The 19882-nt window shown below is 38.5% G+C and overlaps 1 protein-coding gene across 1 annotated transcript in view; it reads left to right on the plus strand.

Moving 5' to 3' along the window:
- The first annotated feature begins 9163 nt into the window (after positions 1 to 9163).
- LOC141332968 (uncharacterized) overlaps positions 9164 to 19882 on the plus strand; it is a 385799-nt gene continuing 375080 nt past the window's right edge. Inside the window, exon 1 of the mRNA XM_073837926.1 lies at positions 9164 to 9696. Within this exon, the coding sequence (XP_073694027.1) occupies positions 9164 to 9696 (533 nt within the window). The remainder of the gene's footprint in view (positions 9697 to 19882) is intronic.

Consider the following 19882-nt stretch of genomic DNA (forward strand, 5'->3'; position numbering starts at 1 on the left):
AGCAAGTTTGGAGTCTGTAACTCAAACCCTTTAGTGCCGCCAACAGCTCAAATTTGCACTCAAGTTTAGGCTAATAATTTTTTAACCACAGAAGCAAAATTATAAGTTTTTTTTCTCTAATTTGGGTCAAATGGACACCAAAAAGGCAGTGGTTTTATTGGATATTATCATGAAAGAGAAACTTGACTTGGTGTGCTTATTGGAAACATGGCACAGACAGTCAGAAAGGCTTACTCTTACTGGCTATGGATTATTTGATTCCCCACGTCTCAGGTGAAGAGGGTGCGGGTATCATTGTGCTGTTTTATCAATAATTAAAAATAAATCCTGTGGTCATTTTCCTTTTTAATTCTTTTGAATGTCTTGTTTTGAGTGTCTCTGCACCCATCACTACTGACATCGGCAGACTTGCCATAAACAATGCAATAAACATCATGCTGATGTAGACAAAATTATCATTCAAGTGGCCATTAGGCCTGTAAGGACCAGCTGTTAACAATCTGTTCATCATTGACATGGACCATTTTTTGTGTGACTGACCAACTAATGAAATTTAAGTCAACTAATCCTCTTCTTGATGAATAACATTCAGTAAACTATTAAGGGGGCAGCCCTAGTCGAGTGAAATCAATGGCTGTTGTCGGACTTTATTTCGCATACGTCATCATTACATCTGAGCAAGTTAGATCACATGCACACAGCCCTTATTCACCCATTTCATATGAAAAATGTTACTCAATCCTAGCAGTGAACATTAACATTTAAATATTAAATGAGACACAAGTCTTTAAAAGCTGTTTTTAAATCAGAGCACTAAGAGAACTTAAAGAAAAAAATAAAGCTGAAATTCTGTCAAAAAAGAAAGCTGCAGGAGGGCAGACAGTGTAGAAAAACACCTGCCAATGGCAAATGATTTGAGAAGTTGTACAGGACAGTTCATAGGATAGTTCAGCTTTGAGAATGAAAACCAACCTGTTTGTTCCTCAGTATCTTCATGTTTGACTCTGAATGTTTCTTCAGTCTTCATGTCTTCACTCTCCTCTTTTATAAATGCCATCTTTATGTTGCATGGATCTCAGTTGCCTCGCCAGAAGTGTTTTTTCTGTGTTTGGAAACTTTTCCCTGTTTAAAATGACAATTATTAACAGGTAAAAAATAAATGTGTGTGCATCAATCAATCAGCTCTAGTTCAGTAGTCAGTGCACTGGTAAGGGAGTCAGAGTGATAGTTAATAGACTTAAATGACCTAATTAGACAAACACTTACTAATCAGTTTTGATTAACATTTAATGATTAGTATATTACATTTAATCGAGGCATATTTAAAAGAAAAATAGCTATTGTATTTTAAGATTGTCATTACAACAACAACAAAAACATTTTCAATTGTTTGTCAAAGTTGTCATTACTCATGTTTGTGTTTGTTCTCGTATTTACAGTGTTTTGAGCAGCAGGTCTCTCAGCGAGCGGCGATTCGAAACAGTGAATCATTTTGTGAATCAACTGACTCAATTGACTCTGGGTTTGTAATTCGTGTTTCTGATCTGAATCACTACAGAGAGAGAAATCAGACTGATCTGTGTGGATGCGCTTTACTCACAATAAATAACGTTCATTATTAGATAAAATAATTCAAAGCTACACGTAATTATTATGCAGTTTAAATTGCTTGTAAACATATAAAACAGACTGAACTCGTAAGAATTTAAACACTTAAAATGATTAAAACTACAGACCTTTCTTCAGCTGAAACCGAAACCATAGACTGATGCAGGAGCGCGCCGCAGCCTTATGACGTCACATCACCAGTTAAAAAATAAAAGTCCTGTTCACGCGCTTCTCTACAGTTCAAAAACTGCATAGATATTTACAGGGAAACACATATGAACAATACAACTTATGTCAATGGTATTAACAGTTTTTTTCTTGGTGAAATACATATTAAAATATATATGAATGAAATGAGAAAAATATTATTTGACAAATATTTACAAATTGTAATATTTATAATATTATTTATTGATGTATTATTATATTTTCCAAATGTGTTCATTCATTCTTTCATTTATTCAATCATGTGTTTATGGCAATGTTTATGTCTACAATTGTTTCTTTTTATGTTAATTTAACATTTATTTAATTTTGTAGTTACTGATGCATTTATAGCTGTAGTCTCGTCTATTTTGGAGAATCACATGGCCACTAATGAGGTGCTACCAGCCAGACTGTTATGTTCTCACTATCATAACATTTAGAATACACTCTTGAATGCCCTATGAAAAATAGCACAGCCACAACGGGATACTTAAAGGAGAAGTCCGGTGTGATATTGACTTAAAGTGTGTTGAATCATGGTACCGAGTGTGAACTTCTCCTTTTAAGTTATAGATTCGCATCATGGTATTTGATCAGCATCAACAGTCTTTGTGAGTGAATGTGAATGAGAGGAGAAAAACAAACGAATTATAAGTTTGTTAACCCTGTAAGACCCAAATATAGAAATATATATTATTGATATAGATCCCTGTAAGACCCAAATATAGAAATATACATTATAGATATAGATCCCTGTAAGACCCAAATATAGAAAAAAAAATGAGCAAATTTTTTTTTGACCTCTCAGATATTGTTTTAGGAGGCCTCTGATGTAGGAATTAAAGATTTTTCAAATTTTTTTCCTTTTTAGTAAGTTTTTAGGGAAATGTTGTAATATTGCAACGTTGGGCCTAGTTGTGAGCAGAATTTCTGTATTTGTACTCACTTTGCCTAAACAGGTATACAGAACATTTAAGCATTAATTTGCAGGGTTGTTCACTTTTTTTAGCCCCATAGCAGTATATATCATAAGTAATAATCACACAACAATCATATTTTTTTTATGAATAAGCATTTATTAATAAAAATATTTGGAAAAAATTATTTGGTCACATTCAGTGTGGTTTGAATGAAGTCTGTGTTTACTTGTAGTGATGGTCCCTCAGACAGTTCTTTTCATCTGGGAAGCACAGGCGAACATTGCACTTGCTACACAGTGTGTTTGTGTATCCATTATTGCAGTGTCTGCAGCGTCCTCTCTTTGTCTTTACTGGGAAATGTGAAATCATGTCTTTGCGTACATCCAGTGGGGGGTGGTCCGATGACCTCTTGGCTGGGGGACTCACATCTGATGAGGATGGTCTCTTCTGAGGATCCAAAGGACTCCCTGATGTCACCATCTTCCCTGAAGATGGTCGCCCTCTCTTGGGTGATATGTTGTGTGTGTTCACCAGGATGAGAGAGGATTGTGCCTGAAACTGTCTCCTGTTCAGTATCTCTTTCTTAGTCTTCTTCAGAGCTTTACAGTCCCGCTTGTAAAGGAGCCAGCCGTTAATTACAGCAAGGATGATGGTGTGCCAGAAGATGTAATGTACCAGCGGTGAGATTTCATGGGGAACTTGTACTTGGCAGCAAATGAGTCCAACAAATCCACACCCCCCATGTGTTTGTTGTAGGTACCAACAATGTAAAGGCCTCTCAACATCAATGATGGTTTTAGTGGCTTTGTCCCATCGTTGTCGTATTCCATCTACACTCCCTTGGTACACATCAAAATCACAGAGCATGCCAGAGATTCCAGTTCTCACCCACAGTTTGAACCCCGTGGGTTTGGCTTGCCACGCATATATTGTTTGATGTTACTGAATCTCCCCTTGAAAGAAATCATCATTTCATCCACAGAGTTGTGTTCTTCAGGTACCACCAGGCATCTCTCCCTAAATGAATTTAGCCATGGTCTAAGTTTCCAGAGTTTGTCCTTCTTTTCCATCTCTGACACAGTTAAATTGTTTATAAAGTGTAATGAAGTCAACAGAGATTGGAATCTGTTCCGGGACATCACATCAGAAACAGGGGTGTACCATGTGTCTGTCTCCCAATACATACGGACTCCAGACATTTGCATTAGGCCCATCTTCAGGTACATGCCAAGCATCTTCTCAATTTCCTTATTATTGGTGTTTACAGATGTTCCATTTTTTTGCAAGCTGTACTCATTTGTGTTTCTTGTCAGAGTCTCAATCATATCTTCTGTCACAAACTTTTGGAAGTACTCCAGTGGGGTGAGGAGGGAGGTGGCATCATTGGTGATTTCTGAACCAGAAAAATTAGTATTGGGACTGATAAACTCCTTTTTCAACCAGCGAAACCTGTCACGGGGCACGGTGTGTTTTTTTGGTTGGGGCTTGATGTCCACATCATCATTGGCTGGGCAGTCAATGGGTTTGTGGTTTTCTTTGTCCATTTTCCACTACATTCAAACAATACTGTCTGATTGGCCTATTACACTGTAACGAATTGCTGTAAAAATTACAGCAATATTTTACAGCAGCAGGTTGTATTTCTTATAATACAGCATATTGCTGTAAACCGCAATGCATTCTGGGGTGATGCGGTGGTTTGATGCAAACATACAGTTTATTGCTGTAAAATTTAAAATCTAAAGAGGCGGGATTACTTTAACGGTCGACATTCGGGAGTAGCAAGAAGAACCATTCACAGCTGTGGTAAGTGACTTATTTCTGTTTTATTTTTCACATTTCATAACTGTAGTGGTATATTAAGGTGTCATAAACATTCGCGGTAACCGCAGATTAACGAATCCTCCGTCCACGGAGCGCGAGAAAGACTTGTGCGGGGATACGGCAACGTGGTCGCGGAAGGATTTTACACATTCCCCTGCCTTATATCGGCTATAGGCGTAACATCTCTGGGTTCCTACGTTAAGAATCACATTCTAGTTATGATTCACGGCGACGTCGTGCTGATCAGCACACTTTAACGTGATTATTTTATGATGTACACTGTAACAAATTTCTGTAGTTTTCACAGCATTATTACTGTAAAATGAACAAATCCATACTGTGGAATATGTATACAGTAAGTTGCTGTAAATCGGCAATGCATCATGGGTAAAAATACAACCGCGGGAAATTCTACAGTAAAATAATATTTTCCTGTGAATCACATTGCAGTAGTTGAGATCGGCATTTTTCTCTCAGCTGGATTAATCGACGTAATGGGCGTATTTTTTTCCAATTTGACCTCAGAAAGGTAAAGTTGCTCTTTATTTTTCCATATTTTTGGTCATTATTGTTATATTTACAGTTTTCACTCGAGACGTTATGCGTGTTTAACTTTCAGAGAGCGGGAGACACAGAGAGTCAACCGTGAGAGGGGGAGCGGTGGTACCGGACGGACATCCACATTAACCGGTAAGTGTTTGCATATTATTGCAAAAAGCATTACATTTTGATATATTTTCAGGCATGGCGACATTTTATTGCTAAAGTCATTATTTCGGTAAAGAACTGACATGGCTGTATACATTTAATCTGGAAGTGCGTCTGTGTGTTTGTGGATTAGCTGTTTGAAGCCACATGTGTTTTTCTCTTGCTAGATACTGCGCGATGGATATTGCTTTAATACGGACGAAATGCAGAAACAGCTAAGGCGTTAAAACTGCACGACATTTTTCATAGGACTTTGTGTTTTTTTACTTGAGCTGTGCGTAATATCAGTTAAAATGGCTTCACGCCACAAACTAAACGCCATCCGTTCTCAGCAAAACTGCGTCACTCAGGACTAAAGGGCTGAAGATGAAACGGCCTCAGACTAAAAGACATCAGATCTCGTAAGCCTCTGTCTATATTTGTTATTTAATGGTTACATGTTAGTAACATATCCGCTGTCACAATGCATCGTTTGTCTTTTGGATATTATAATACATTACGATACAGGGCTCGCAAAATCGCTAGCCCAGTGTCCTGGGGCTATATTGTGTTTTCCAGTCCGGCTGGCAAATGTTTCACCAGCTATTTAAAAGTAGAGGGCTCCTGTAGGTACTTAAAAACTCCTCAATTCAGTTCACATTTAAGACCGTACAAAGTTTTTAATACGTTAAACAGTATAAGAAAAGTCCTAATTATAATTTTATAAGGTCTTTTACAGTTAGGGACAAACAAACAAGGATCGCGATAGGGCTGGATTAAACTTCAAAAGGCAATGATATGTGCGTGTCTTTATATGAATGTATCTGAAGGGAACCGACTGTCCTCAGAATCGTGTCAATGGCTTTTTAATTTAGTCTTAAACTAAACCTTAAAGTAAACATATAATGCCTGATAAAACGGCGTAAATGAGTTTGGCGCTGCTTTGTTTGTATACAGCCGTTACTAGGGAAACCGTAATATTTCAGCGCACCTAAAGCGCCCCCTAGTGACATAGAATGCATATTTATTTCCAATAAATTTTTTCAGCTGTTTATGGTCAAATTATTTGTTATTGACCCATGTTTTTATGCAGAAAACACAGAGTTGTAAATGTGAAAAGTTGCCTTCTAAATATCTAAACAATTAAGATAGTTACATTTATATTTTAAATAAATATAATAAATTATATACTTGATTTATCTTTTTTAATGGTATAAAGGCTGAAATACCGTTGTATACGATTTTTTTATTTGGTGAAAACCTTTATCTGAACTGTATGTCATTTTATGGCTTAATATGTTACTGTACATTGTCCAACCCCACTCATACTGTGTTTATTTTACTTGTGCAGCTCTTAAAAATGATCATAAATTGCCAATAAATTGATATTTAAAAAATTCTGCAGATACCCTGTAAATAGTGAAATAAAATTCCTTCTTTGATGTTTGTTGATAATGATATTTGTGTATTGAAAATATTTTGATGACATGTAGACCCCTATCTGATTTTCTATATTTTAAAATAAAATTAAGCTGTCATTTTTGCTTATAAACTTCCACATTAATAACATTTTTTTTTTTTTACTGCAGGGAAGAAGACTCCAGACCAGGACAATGATGCCAGCTCATGCCCATCTCAGGAAAGAAAAAAGGATTCATGCTGAACGTCACACGCAGAAACCAGAATTATTGCATCCCATTTTTGGTCATCTGTTGGCACTTGTTACATATAGAGCTGTTTTACTTAAAATGCTTTGAAGAAATAATACCAAAAGATAAGCTTAACTGATGTCTGTGATATATGAAGACTGATATATATAGTGGTGGCCAAAATTATTAGAACACTAGTGTTTTTTACCAGCTTAACATGGGTTTAAGTCAGTTATTTCTATCTTTTTCTGTAGTGTAAGTATGAAATATCAGTTTACATAAATATAAATAAATATCCAAACATAAATTTATGCCCTTAATTGTGATAATCCAGTGGAATTTCTGTGAGATTTCATCTGGTGAAAATACCAGTGTTCTAATAATTTTGGCCACCACTGTATAAATGTTAATTGTTTGTTAATTGTTTATTTTCACTGATATAAAAAAATATATTGAAAACACTTTGCTAAGTTAGCTTCTTAACTCAAAATAAAATCAATTGATATTGCTGTTATTTTATAATGCTGTTAAAACTTTCTCTGACAAGCGGCAGTAATGAAAACTATTTCCTGGTTTGTCATGTAATGTTTGATGTATACCCTGTACTGGAGCTAAAGATTTTATAGTTAGAATCTATACATTTTTAGGTTTATGCAAAATAAAAAAATGTTTACACACTGAAAAATACAAAATTGAAATGTATTGTATGCTATGCTATTTTATGTATTTTCACAATTTAAAGTCAATAAATGTTATTTTTGTGACAAAAACAGTGTCTTCTTTTTAGACAACACACAATTAAAGCAGTAATGTTCATCATAGTACAGTATAATAATTACTATTTGTTAAAAAATAATTTATTCATGAATTAATTCATTCAAAAAGAGCATTCTATTAATCTGAATGCAATTATGGTACTGTGATATTCCCTGTATAAAAATTACAGTAGTACAGTAAGTTACTGTGATGAAACTTACAGTCAGCATACTGTGGAATATATTACAGCAACTTACTTGCCAATTGCTGCCAGTAAGTTGCTGTAAATTTCACAGTAATCTTGTTACAGTGCAGAGTTCACTGAAAATGTTCTGGAATCACTTCTAAGCTAAAACTCCTGGCAAGGAATTTTTAGGTTAAGTTAGGAGCTCTCTGAGAGGATTCTTAGAATCTTTAGGAATACGGGCCCTGATCTATTGGGCATAATAACCCATCACATAGATTTTTTTTCAGACAAATCTGAGGAGGTCAGGTGGGGAACTTTTCCAAAATTTGATGATTCCAGTTGGAATGACCCATTTGAGACATCCTAAATAAGTAAAGGTTTCTCAAATTACATGCAACACCTCTTACAGTTGCTTATTACAGCAGTCCTCGTGCCCCAAGTCTCTGCATATGTCTCTTATCACATAACGTTTGTTCCATTTGAACTTAAGTGCCCTGCAAAGTGGACTTCTTAGGATATTCTGCAATGATTCCAGTTCGAAGCAACCAAATACATTTCATTTAAAGGTCATTAAAGCGTGCAAGTCATGAATTTAAATTGTATTTATTTATTGATGTCATACTTCACACTTCTCTGTTAAGATTCCTCTGTGTGTGAAGACACTGCAGGTGGTGACATAGTGTAAATTTGTGAATGAATGTTCTGAAGTGAAGTAAATTTGAATGGATTTCCAGTGCTCAGGGAGTAGGAAACAATGAATACTGTGTAGGGAACTTGTCAATTGGAACACAGTACATGCACAGAGCTTAATTCCTACGAGCTGATTGTCAGAATCAGGTGCATTAACTAAGAGAGGCATGCAAAATATGCAGAGCGGGTGGAGCATGAGGACTGGAATTGAGAACCACTGGCTTAGACCACATAGGATGTAGTTGTATCTTAGTTTTGACACTTTCACATCTTTGAATGTTTTGATGTCTTTTGTTTTGTGACATTAAAATGGGGATATCTTTTACTTGTCTTTTTTCACTTTAGATCTGATGGCACTGAAAGAGGAGAGTGAAGTACTGAATGAAATTGAAGAGAAAGATCATGATTTCACAAAAGGAGAAAAATCTTTTAGTTGGTCACAGACTAAAATGACTTCCTCAAGAAAAAAGACTCGAAAGACAGGAATAAGTTATCTCACCTGCGAACAGTGTGGAAAGAGTTTTAATCGTAAACTAAACCTTGAAAGACATATTTTAACTCACACAGGAGAGAAAGCTTATGCCTGCCCTCAGTGTGGAAAGGGTTTCACTCAACCTGAACACCTTGGAGTCCACATGAGAGTTCACACTGGAGAGAAACCTTACGCCTGCAAACAATGTGGAAAGAGTTTTAACCGTAAACTAAACCTTGAAAGACATATTTTAACTCACACTGGAGAGAAGCCTTTCACCTGCCAACAGTGTGGAAAGAGTTTCACTCTAAAAGGAAGCCTCAACAGACACATGAAAATTCACAGTGGAGAGAAGCCTTACAAATGTGATCAGTGTGAAAAGAGTTTTGATCAACAAGAAAACCTTGAAGTCCATTTGAGAACTCACAGAGAGAAACCCTACTCATGCTCTGAGTGTGGAAAGAGTTTCTGTCAAAAACAACAATTTAAAGTCCACATGAGAATTCACTCTGGAGAGCAACCCTACACATGCTCTCAGTGCGGAAAGAGGTTTGATTATAAGCAACGCTTTGAAGACCACATAAGAGTTCACACAGGAGAGAAGCCTTTCACCTGCCAGCAATGTGGAAGAAGTTTCAACCAAAAAGGTTCCCTTAACAGACACAAGAGAGTTCACTTTGGAGAGAAACCATTTGTATGTGGTCACTGCGGAAAGAGTTTCAGAATTAAAGCAGCACTTAAATACCACATGGGGTATCACACATGAGAGATCTGTATTTTTAAGGTATCAGTGTGACATGAGTCATAATAACACCAGAGAGAAGTCTTTGTCTTTGCTGTGCTGTGCCAGCACTGTGGAAAGATTTGCAGAAACGAGACAAAAGTTAAAAGTGGATGGAGGATTGATGGTAATATGTAATAGTAAAGAGCAGAGGAATAGTGATAGAATGAAAATGGTATGTGAGCAATGATTCGAAGTTGCAATCAAATAGGTAATAAAATATGGAGGTGTGGAGTAATAACTGGGGTCCCATTAAGTGTGAACACAGGAATATAGGAGGAAATGTAAAAAGCCGAATACTTACAGATTACTAGAGAGTATTTTGTGTTCTCACCTATGCTCTTTTACTCATTTGGTTTCATAATTGAATCTTCAATGGTAAGCAACATGGGTAATTTTCCATTAAACTTCAAAAGGCAATGATGTCATTGAATAAATATGCATGCTGTAGGTTTCAAAGTCAAAACGCGGCACTGATGTCTTTATATGAATGTATCTGAAGGGAACCGACTGTCCTCAGAAACGTGGTTGTCCTTTTCATTTATTGCCTGATAATAGTGGTGCAACGGATCACAAAACTCACGGTTCGGATCATATCACGGATTTGGAGTCACGGATCGGATCATTTTTCGGATCAGCAAAAAACAAACAAAACTTTTTTTAATTACTGAATGCTAACTTTAAGTACTTCTAATCCACAGCAAAAACTACTAGCTGAACTAATAAAGTCAATTACAAAAATGACAAGTGTAGATGAATACAACATAAAGTTACTAATAAAATCAATAACACTAGTATTCAGGTGCAGAAATTTAATATTTAATTGTAAAATAACTAGTGCTTCTCACTGCAGGTATAAATAGGACGCTGTCTCTTTAAGGCCTAATGCACGTCTCTAATACTGGCACGCATCTTTCTTAGCTTTCAGTTTACTGAAGACATAACCGACTGTGTTTACCAGAATACCAAAACGGGTATTAAACATAACTTTGTATGTATGTTAAGAGAAGTTTTAAAGAGGAATCAATCTGTGAATCACGCAGTTTGAATCGCGCGTCTCTCTCTGTCTCTCTCTCTCTGTGCGCGTGCTCGCTTCAGGTATGTGCGGCAAAGGGGAAAAAAAAGAAGAAGAAAGAAACAGCGCGCGTGTTCTCTTTTGCTGCAGAAGTTTAAGTAGTTTGAATGGTTAAATTGGCAAGACAAAACATATGCAAATTATACACTTTTACTCTTTGAAGGTTCAATTTAACAGTTAATCCGCGAACCACATGCGTACCGAACCGTGGGGTCCGGTCCGTACGGATCACGGATCATCTGCGATCCGTTGCACCCCTACCTGATAAACAGCGTTAATGCTGATTTGTATACAGCCGTTACTAGGGAAACCTTAATATTTCAGAGCTCTTAAAGCGCCCCCTTGTGACAGAGAGTGACTTTTTCTTTTCCACATTTTTTCAGCTCTTTATGGTCAAATTATTGCAATTATCGACCTACGTTGTTATGCAGCAAACACAGAGTTGTAAATGTGGAAGAAGTTAATGTGCCTTCTAAAAATCTAAACAAATAAGACAGTAATATTTATGTTTTAAATAAATATAATAAATGATAAACTCGATTTATCCCTTTTAATGGTATAAAGGCTGAAAACAAAAAAGATATTTTGTTTTGTGTGAAGCTGTATCTGAATTATAAATCATGCCATTTTATGCCTTAATATTCTACCGTACATTGTCAAATACTCTAATACTGTTCATTTTACTTCTGCGGCTCATAAAAAGGGTCACAATTTGCCTTAAATTGATATTTAAAATATTTTAAATAGTGAAATAAAATTCCTTCCTTAATATGTTTGTTTTATTTCTATACTCTGCAGTAAAGCCTGTTGTCTACAATCTTACAATACAATACAAATTGTACAATACAATACAATACAAAGTGAAAAAAATATTACTGATTCTGTTGTTTGAGTCCTGAAACGCAATTTAAACTTCAAATAATGCATAATTTGTCTTATTAATGACATTGTTACTTGTTACATATGTAAATGGATGCCTACAATGAGGTGATGGACCCTAGGGGCTCTTTAATGCCTTGTTTCAGATGCCCTTTTTATACTTTGAGCACCTGCCCCTTTAAAGGTCTCTGCACGGCCCTGCTCTAGTATAGTATTCTAATATAGGTAGGGTGACCATACTGATGTCTTATTTTATTGGTGCGCAGCAATGCTTCAAATCAACTGAACAAACAGGTGCATTTGCATTGCTTTGATCGTTCTCTGTAGATCTCACCTTCTCACGTGCAACGCCACGATTTGTCGATTCTGTACAATAACTTTATGTTATTGGTCAAATTACTTCAGGTGTTTTAGGCAATATTTAAATTGTGGCCAGGACGTGTCCCGTATGACCGGCACATATGGCCACCCTAACTATATCACTCACACACGTATTACTCACTCTTTTACTCATTCTATTTACTCATCTCTTTCACTCACCATCTCACTCACTATGTCACTTTCTCACAATCTCTTTCACTCTCTCATTCACTCTTAACAAGACAGCCCAAAAGGTGCCAACTGAACCAATTGATTGGGAAAGCGGAAATCTAATTTGAAAGTGGTGTGACAATGACCTTTATCCTGGGATCATCATGGATACAGATGAAACACATGCCCTTGTGAAATGTATGCACAAAATTTAAAACCAGCTGTTCATATAGAGAAACACTTTGTCCATACCACCCAGTCACATCGCTTACCACCCCGTCACAGGGTCATTTTGTAAAAAGTTTATATAAATAAAATAAAATGTTACTTGATTTAATGCTGTATATGATATTCTTATTCTGTGGACTAATTAAATAAATGCCACTTTATTGAATTTGTTTTTTCACAAACAGTGAGGCCATTGAGATGTCAAATTCATTTGTTCAAGATTAAAAATCTAACAATTACATTTTTTTTAAATTACAGACTTTCTATTGATGGTTTGCAAAAAAGAGACAATTCATTATTAGAAAACATAACATTATAAAAATATATTTCATGTTTTACTACTACTGGCATACATATCGTCTGTAACGGGGTGGTACAAGAAAGGTGCCCTTGCTTGAAGTAAAAGGATTATATTAATAAGGAGTTTGTGCCTGAGGTGGGAAAATATGTTTTTTGGAGGTTTAACTTGTCTTTCAAATTGTAGTCTTTTTAATAGAAAGTTTGTTCTTAATGAATTTTTTGACAATTGCAAAGTGGAAATGGCACCCGTTTCGTAGAATGACTCTGTTACTAGAGAAAGTCATCTGATTTTACCCGTCAACATGACATGGAGAAACCAGCAAGCATCAAATTCTTGTGATAACTCCACTTTCATAGTTTTTTTTCTTCAAAGGGTCATAATGTAGTCTTTTCAATGTCAACGTATGTCTCTGCATACCTCCAGACCTGAAATCCTGTAATCAGAACAATCTTTAAAGATGAATGATAGTTCTGGTATTATCATTATGAATGGTGTTGACTGTACATTCTGTTTAACACACATTTTTGGCTACATAGGTTAGAATGCTTGCATGAAACATGCAGGTCCATTCTCTGTCAAGATAAAGCACCATCAGCTATCTAATAAACATGCCAAACAATGTCAGTACATAGCCTTTAAAATATATATATAATTCAGTGTAATTCAGTGATTATGAAGATTTGCTCAGTGCACTGTGTTCACTTGTTTGGGACATTGTGTTAAAAGAACACTGACTAATATATTTATCTTTAAACATCATGAGCTCATTGTTTTCTCCAATATATAAAAATGGAAACATAAAAATGAACTGCAATGAGTCAGAATTTATGGAAATTTGCTTATTGTTTGCATTTCATAATCACTGTACTTTATAAAATGTAAGTATTTATTGTAAAGACCCAAGATCATGGTTTGTATTGACTTTGTATTGGCCTGTTTATGAGATAGCTGATGGTGCTTTACCTTGAAAGAGAATGACTTTGCATGTACAATCATAATTCTTACCTACTGTACGTCAGTACCTGTATCCAGCCAAAAATGTGAGATAAGCTGTATTTACAGTCAACACCATTCATAATGATAATACCAGAACTATCAGACATCTTTAAAGATTCTTCTGATAACAAGATTTCAGGTCTGGAGGTATGCAGAGCCATACATTGAAAATGACTACATTATGACCCTTTGAAAAAAAAGAAAGAAGTATGTTGCTGTTTGCTGGTTTCTTCACAGTCAGGTGTAACCCATGTTAAATATGGTGCCTAGAAAAATAGATAATATTATTGTTTATTGCAAATATACTTCTAATTAAAAGACTAAGGCAATCTATTAATATAGATAACAATTTATTATGTATAGGAAAAAAACTATTATTCAAATTGAGCAAGATGAATGCGACGTATTGCGCATACGCGAGTTGCATATGGCGTAAGCAGATGACTCACGGAAGAATGAGAGATGTGAAAAACAACTTTATGTTGAATTTGATCATTTTATTTGGAAAATTTCATATTCATAAAAGTAAAAGAAATAACTGTAAACTTTGTTTAAAGGTTTTTATTATTGATTTTCATTCATATTTAGATTCACTCCAATGCATTGATAGTAAAAAAAATGTAACGATACAATTGTATTTGCTAAAGAGTTCAAATTGATTGAAAACTGAAATTATTTACAACGTGATTTGGAATACTGATCTCATTTACAGACTCCCTTAAAAATTTGTAAAACCTTAGTTTGCGACATCACAAAGCTCTATTATAATCAACACGCTGTCTATACTGCACAATCAGTCTCTTATTTACACTCTCTCTACACTTTATTTATGAAAGGATTTGTGAGATATGTCTGTGATACATTTCTTAACATTGCAAAAACACGTAGAAACCTTTAAATCTGCCCTAACCACGAATATGCTGATCCTAAATATTTTTTCAGTTGCACACAGTAATTTTTAGTCGCACTGTAGAGCCCTGTTATAGTGAATGCACCTATAATTTTTTTTTAGATTTATAAATTAGTTTTAATTCAAATGACGCATATGCTAAGTGAGCGAACATCAATAAATATTACACAACAGAAGTGAGTGTGCACTCTCTCTCTCTCTCTCTCTCTCTCTCTCTCTCTCACTCATTCACTGCCCTTTAATAACTTGTGCATTGTTTTCCTTACTTGTTTTTGACATATCCAACCAAACTGCAAACTTTCCAGTTGTGTTTGTGAGAAAGGGACATTCGTTTGACAATCCAGCAAACACAACAACGTTGTGAAAATGTTTTTTTTTTCACATTGTGAAAATGTTGTGATAACGTTTTTTTTCCGACATATTTAATAAGGCAAATGTCGGGTTTTTTAAACATTATAAATACATTTTTTCACAACGTCTCCTTCGAAAGTTTTAAAAATGTTCTTACCACGTCCAAACTGGTATTTCACATGCTATATTATATCTGTATACTTGTCAGAGTTCTACCACAGCCTGATCCACAAGCCACGCCCCCTGAAGACACACACACGTTCACAGTCACCTGACTTCTGATTACACACCTGATTCCACTTACCTCACCCTATAAATACCTGGACTGTTTCATTCACCAGTGTCTGATCTACAGATCACATCCCTGTGATCGCATTCCCTCCATGACTGTTTTGGACTCTGTGTCTTCCTGTTTACCCTGTTGGATCTACTTACCAGAACTTTGGAACTTCTCAGATAAGAATTCTCACCTTAAAACCTGCTGCAATATACTTACCATTCTGTTAATAAACTCACCGTTTATGTTGTTATACTTACCCCTGTCTTTGCCTCCTTGTATGCTGTGACAGAAGATCAGACCTACAACAAAATGGACAACGAGGAAGCACCCGCACCAGATCAACTCACCGAACTCGTCAAGGCCTTCAAAGCGGCGCTAACACCACCTCCCGCACCGCCATCTGCCTCAGGAAGTCCCATGGCTCTACCAAACACGTTTTCGGGAGAAGTGGCTGAGTGTAGCGGTTTTTTGCTTCAGGTCCAATTATTCATCAAGATGCAACCACAGCAATTCACCATCGAGAAATCTAAGGTAGCTTTTCTCATTTCTCTGCTAACCGGAAAGGCTCTTCAATGGGCGAAATCAAAATGGAAGGCCAATACTCCCATAATCCAATCTTTTGAACAGTTTACCTGTCGTTTTTCTGAGGTTTTCAGCACAACTACCGATGTGCTCACCGTCTCTGATCAACTGTTCCGATTGCGACAAGGTTCATCATCCATCCACGAATACACCCTTCTGTTCCGGATGCTGGCAGCGGCTAGCGGGTGGAATGAGATCTCACTACTGGGTGCCTATCGACAAGGTCTCCACCCAGACATTCGCGTTGCTATGGCTATTTATGATGATACCATCGGGTTGGAGACCTTTCTTCAGCGAGCTACAGGGGTATCCCAGCATCTAGCCGCCTGCCATTCACCTGAAACCGCTCATCAGTCCGCTATGGTGGCAGCTTGCTCTCCAGTACCAGAACCCATGCAAATTGACTCCACACGCCTGTCTTGGTCAAAACGCCAACGTCGCATCAGGGACAAACTCTGCCTGTATTGTGGGAAATCTGGTCATCTTCTCCGAACCTGTCCCATCAGACCCCCACGTCCAATGGTGAGTACCATCTAATCTGACATTGAAACTGCTAATCTGACTCTCATACCTGTGACTCTTCATACTGCTGAACAAGATCTCTATGTATCTGCCCTACTTGACTCAGGTTCATCTGGAAACTTCATTTCACAAGAATGCCTAGATCAACTGTCACATCACCGCCATAATCCTGAGCTGTCTGTCAAGACTATCCAGAGAAAACCACTCGGACGTGGGCGGATTCGGTATTCATCACCATTTATCACTCTAAATGTCGGATTATTTCATCAAGAACAAATCAAGTTTCTGGTACTGGAGAATTCGACCGTTGACATCATCCTAGGACGTCCGTGGCTCCATCGACATCATCCGGAACTCCGCTGGGACCCCTGTGACATCATCGGGTGGAGTAAACATTGTCTGAAGAATTGTTTTACTCGATTACCATCTCCAGTTTCTGCTCCCTTAGCCATCGCTTCCACCAAGATAGAAAGCCTGGATACTGTGAGTATGGTAGAAATCCCAGCAGAGTACATTGACTACTCGTATGTTTTCAGTAAGCAAGCTGCCACCCATCTTCCTCCCCATCGACCATGGGACTGTGCCATCGACCTGCTACCTGGGGCTCAATTACCTAAGGGACGCGTCTACCCGCTGTCCAACCCAGAGCACCAGGCGATGGAGGAGTACATCCAGGAAGCATTTAAGCAAGGTTTCATCTGATCATCCACCTCACCAGCTGCTTCTAGCTTCTTCTTTGTGGGTAAGAAGGATGGAGGTCTCCGTCCCTGCATTGATTATCGTCTGCTCAATTCCCAGATAATTCAACAACCATACCCACTTCCACTCGTTCCTGCCACCCTCGAGGAACTCCGGGGGCTCACATCTTCAAGTTGGACCTGCGGGATTTCCTGCACAAATTCGTGGTTGTCTATATTGACGACATCCTGATTTATTCCCGGAACCAGGCCGAAAATCGCCATCACGTCCGTCAGTTCCTTCAAGTCCAACGTCAACATCAGTTATACCTAAAACTTGAGAAATGTGAGTTCCACAAGACTAGTGTGCAGTTCCTGGGTTACAACATCCGCCCCGAGGGTGTGCAAATGAGTCAGGACAAGGTGCAGTCCATCCAGAAATGGCCCAAACCCAGTACTATCAAAGAACTACAACGATTCCTTGGATTTTCCAACTTCTACCACCGTTTCATCAAGAATTACAGCATCATAACTGCACCTCTCACCTCCCTCCTACGTGGGCGACCGAAACACCCAGTCTGGACCAACTCTGCCCACGAAGCATTCCAACAGCTAAAGATCTTCAGCACTGCTCCTCTCCTACGTCATCCCAACCCAGATCTTCCCTTCGTAGATGAGGTAGATGCATCCACCATCGGCGTCGGAGTAGCGCTATCGCAAGCAGCTGGTGATTCCACTCTCCTCCATCCCTGTGCCTACTACTTCAAGAAACTGTCTCCGGCGGAGCAAAATTACGACGTAGGCAATCGTGAGTTACTCGCCATCAAACTCGCCTTGGAGGAGTGGCGTCATTGGTAGCAAAGGGCTAACCATCCGTTTACGATCATCACGGACCATAAGAACCTCCAATACCTTCGAGAAGCCAAACGGCTCAATCCCCGTCAGGCCAGATGGGCATTCTTCTTCACTCGCTTTCAATTCAAGATTATCTACCGTCCCGGATTCAAGAACATACCTGCTGATGCCTTATCCAGACAATTCTCCAACGACGCAGCTATCGAACCTGAGAACATAGTCCCCACAGATCTCATTGTTAGCCCCATCCAGTGGGATATCGACACCTGGATCCAAGAGGCCACTCTCCAAGAGCCTGCTCCGCCGGAATGTCCAGAAGGCAAGATCTACGTGCCCAGCTCCCAACGTCAACACCTTCTAGACACAGTTCATCAATCTCCGGGCTCTGGACACCCAGGTAGCAGACGGACTCTCTCGCTCATCCAATCTCGTTACTGGTGGTCCAGTATGAACCGTGATGTCATCAGGTACGTCCAAAGCTGCTCAGTCTGTGCTACCACTAACACTCCTCGTCATCTCCCCACAGGAAAGCTGGTGCCACTACCCATCCCGCAGAGACCCTGGTCCCATTTTGGGGTAGACTTTGTGATGGATCTCCCAGACTCTGAAGGTAACACCTGCATGCTGGTAGTAGTGGACCGATTCTCTAAGGCATGCAAGTTCATCCCCTTGTCAGGCCTACCCACGGCAATGAACACTGCCGAATTGCTCTTCCAGCAGGTATTCCGTCACTTTGGTCTCCCCGAGGAGATTGTGTCGGACCGGAGTCCACAATTCATTTCCCATGTCTGGAAATCTTTCTTCAAGTCACTTGGTATTTCCGTTAATCTCTCCTCAGGATACCACCCTCAAACCAACGGCCAGACTGAGAGAAAGATCCAAGAGCTTGGACGTTACCTCCGCCACAATGGAATTCGCCGATGCTCGTAGAAGACCCACTCCATCATACCAACCTGGAGACAAGGTGTGGTTATCCACGAGGGACATCAGGCTGAGGTTACCTTGTCGGAAGCTGAGTCCCCGCTACATTGGTCCATTCGAGGTCCTGAGGCAGATCAACGAAGTGACATATCAGCTTCAGCTCCCACCCAGGTACAGAATCCATCCCACATTTCACGTGTCTCTCCTTAAACCCTACTTTCCCTCTGCCACAGATAATCCTGGAGCTGAAGCTGAAACCCCTCCTCCTGAGATCCTGGATCAACCCTCAGTCTAAACCGTACGAGAGATCCTGGATTCCCGACATCGAGGTAGTCGCTTGGAATACCTCATCCACTGGGAGAGGTACAGACCAGAGGAAAGATCTTGGGTGGCCAGAGATGATGTCCTCGATCCCCAACTCCTGACGGACTTCCATCAAAGCCACCCAGAGTGTCCTGCCCCTCGTGGTCGAGGTCGCTGGAGGAGGGGGTAATATCAGAGTTCTACCACAGCCTGATCCACAAGCCACACCCCCTGAAGACACACACACGTTCACAGTCACCTGACTTCTGATTACACACTTGATTCCACTTACCTCACCCTATAAATACCTGGACTGTTTCATTCACCAGTGTCTGATCTACAGATCACATCCCTGCGATTGCATACTCTCCATGACTGTTTTGGACTCTGTGTCTTCCTGTTTACCCTGTTGGATCTACTTACCAGAACTTTGGAACTTCTCAGATAAGAATTCTCACCTTAACCTGCTGCAATATACTTACCATTCTGTTAATAAACTCACCGTTTATGTTGTATACTTACCTCAGTCTCTGCCTCTTTGTATGCTGTGACAGAACTGATATTATTACCAGCACTTTTTTACAATTCACCTTACTTGTACCGTTGCTGACAGAGTCGATTTTTTTAAGCCTATTAACATAGGCCTAATAATTGATACTACACACAAGTTTTGTCACTAATCATATTTAT

Source organism: Garra rufa, chromosome 4, assembly GCF_049309525.1.
Source record: "Garra rufa chromosome 4, GarRuf1.0, whole genome shotgun sequence".
Lineage (NCBI taxonomy): Eukaryota > Metazoa > Chordata > Actinopteri > Cypriniformes > Cyprinidae > Garra > Garra rufa.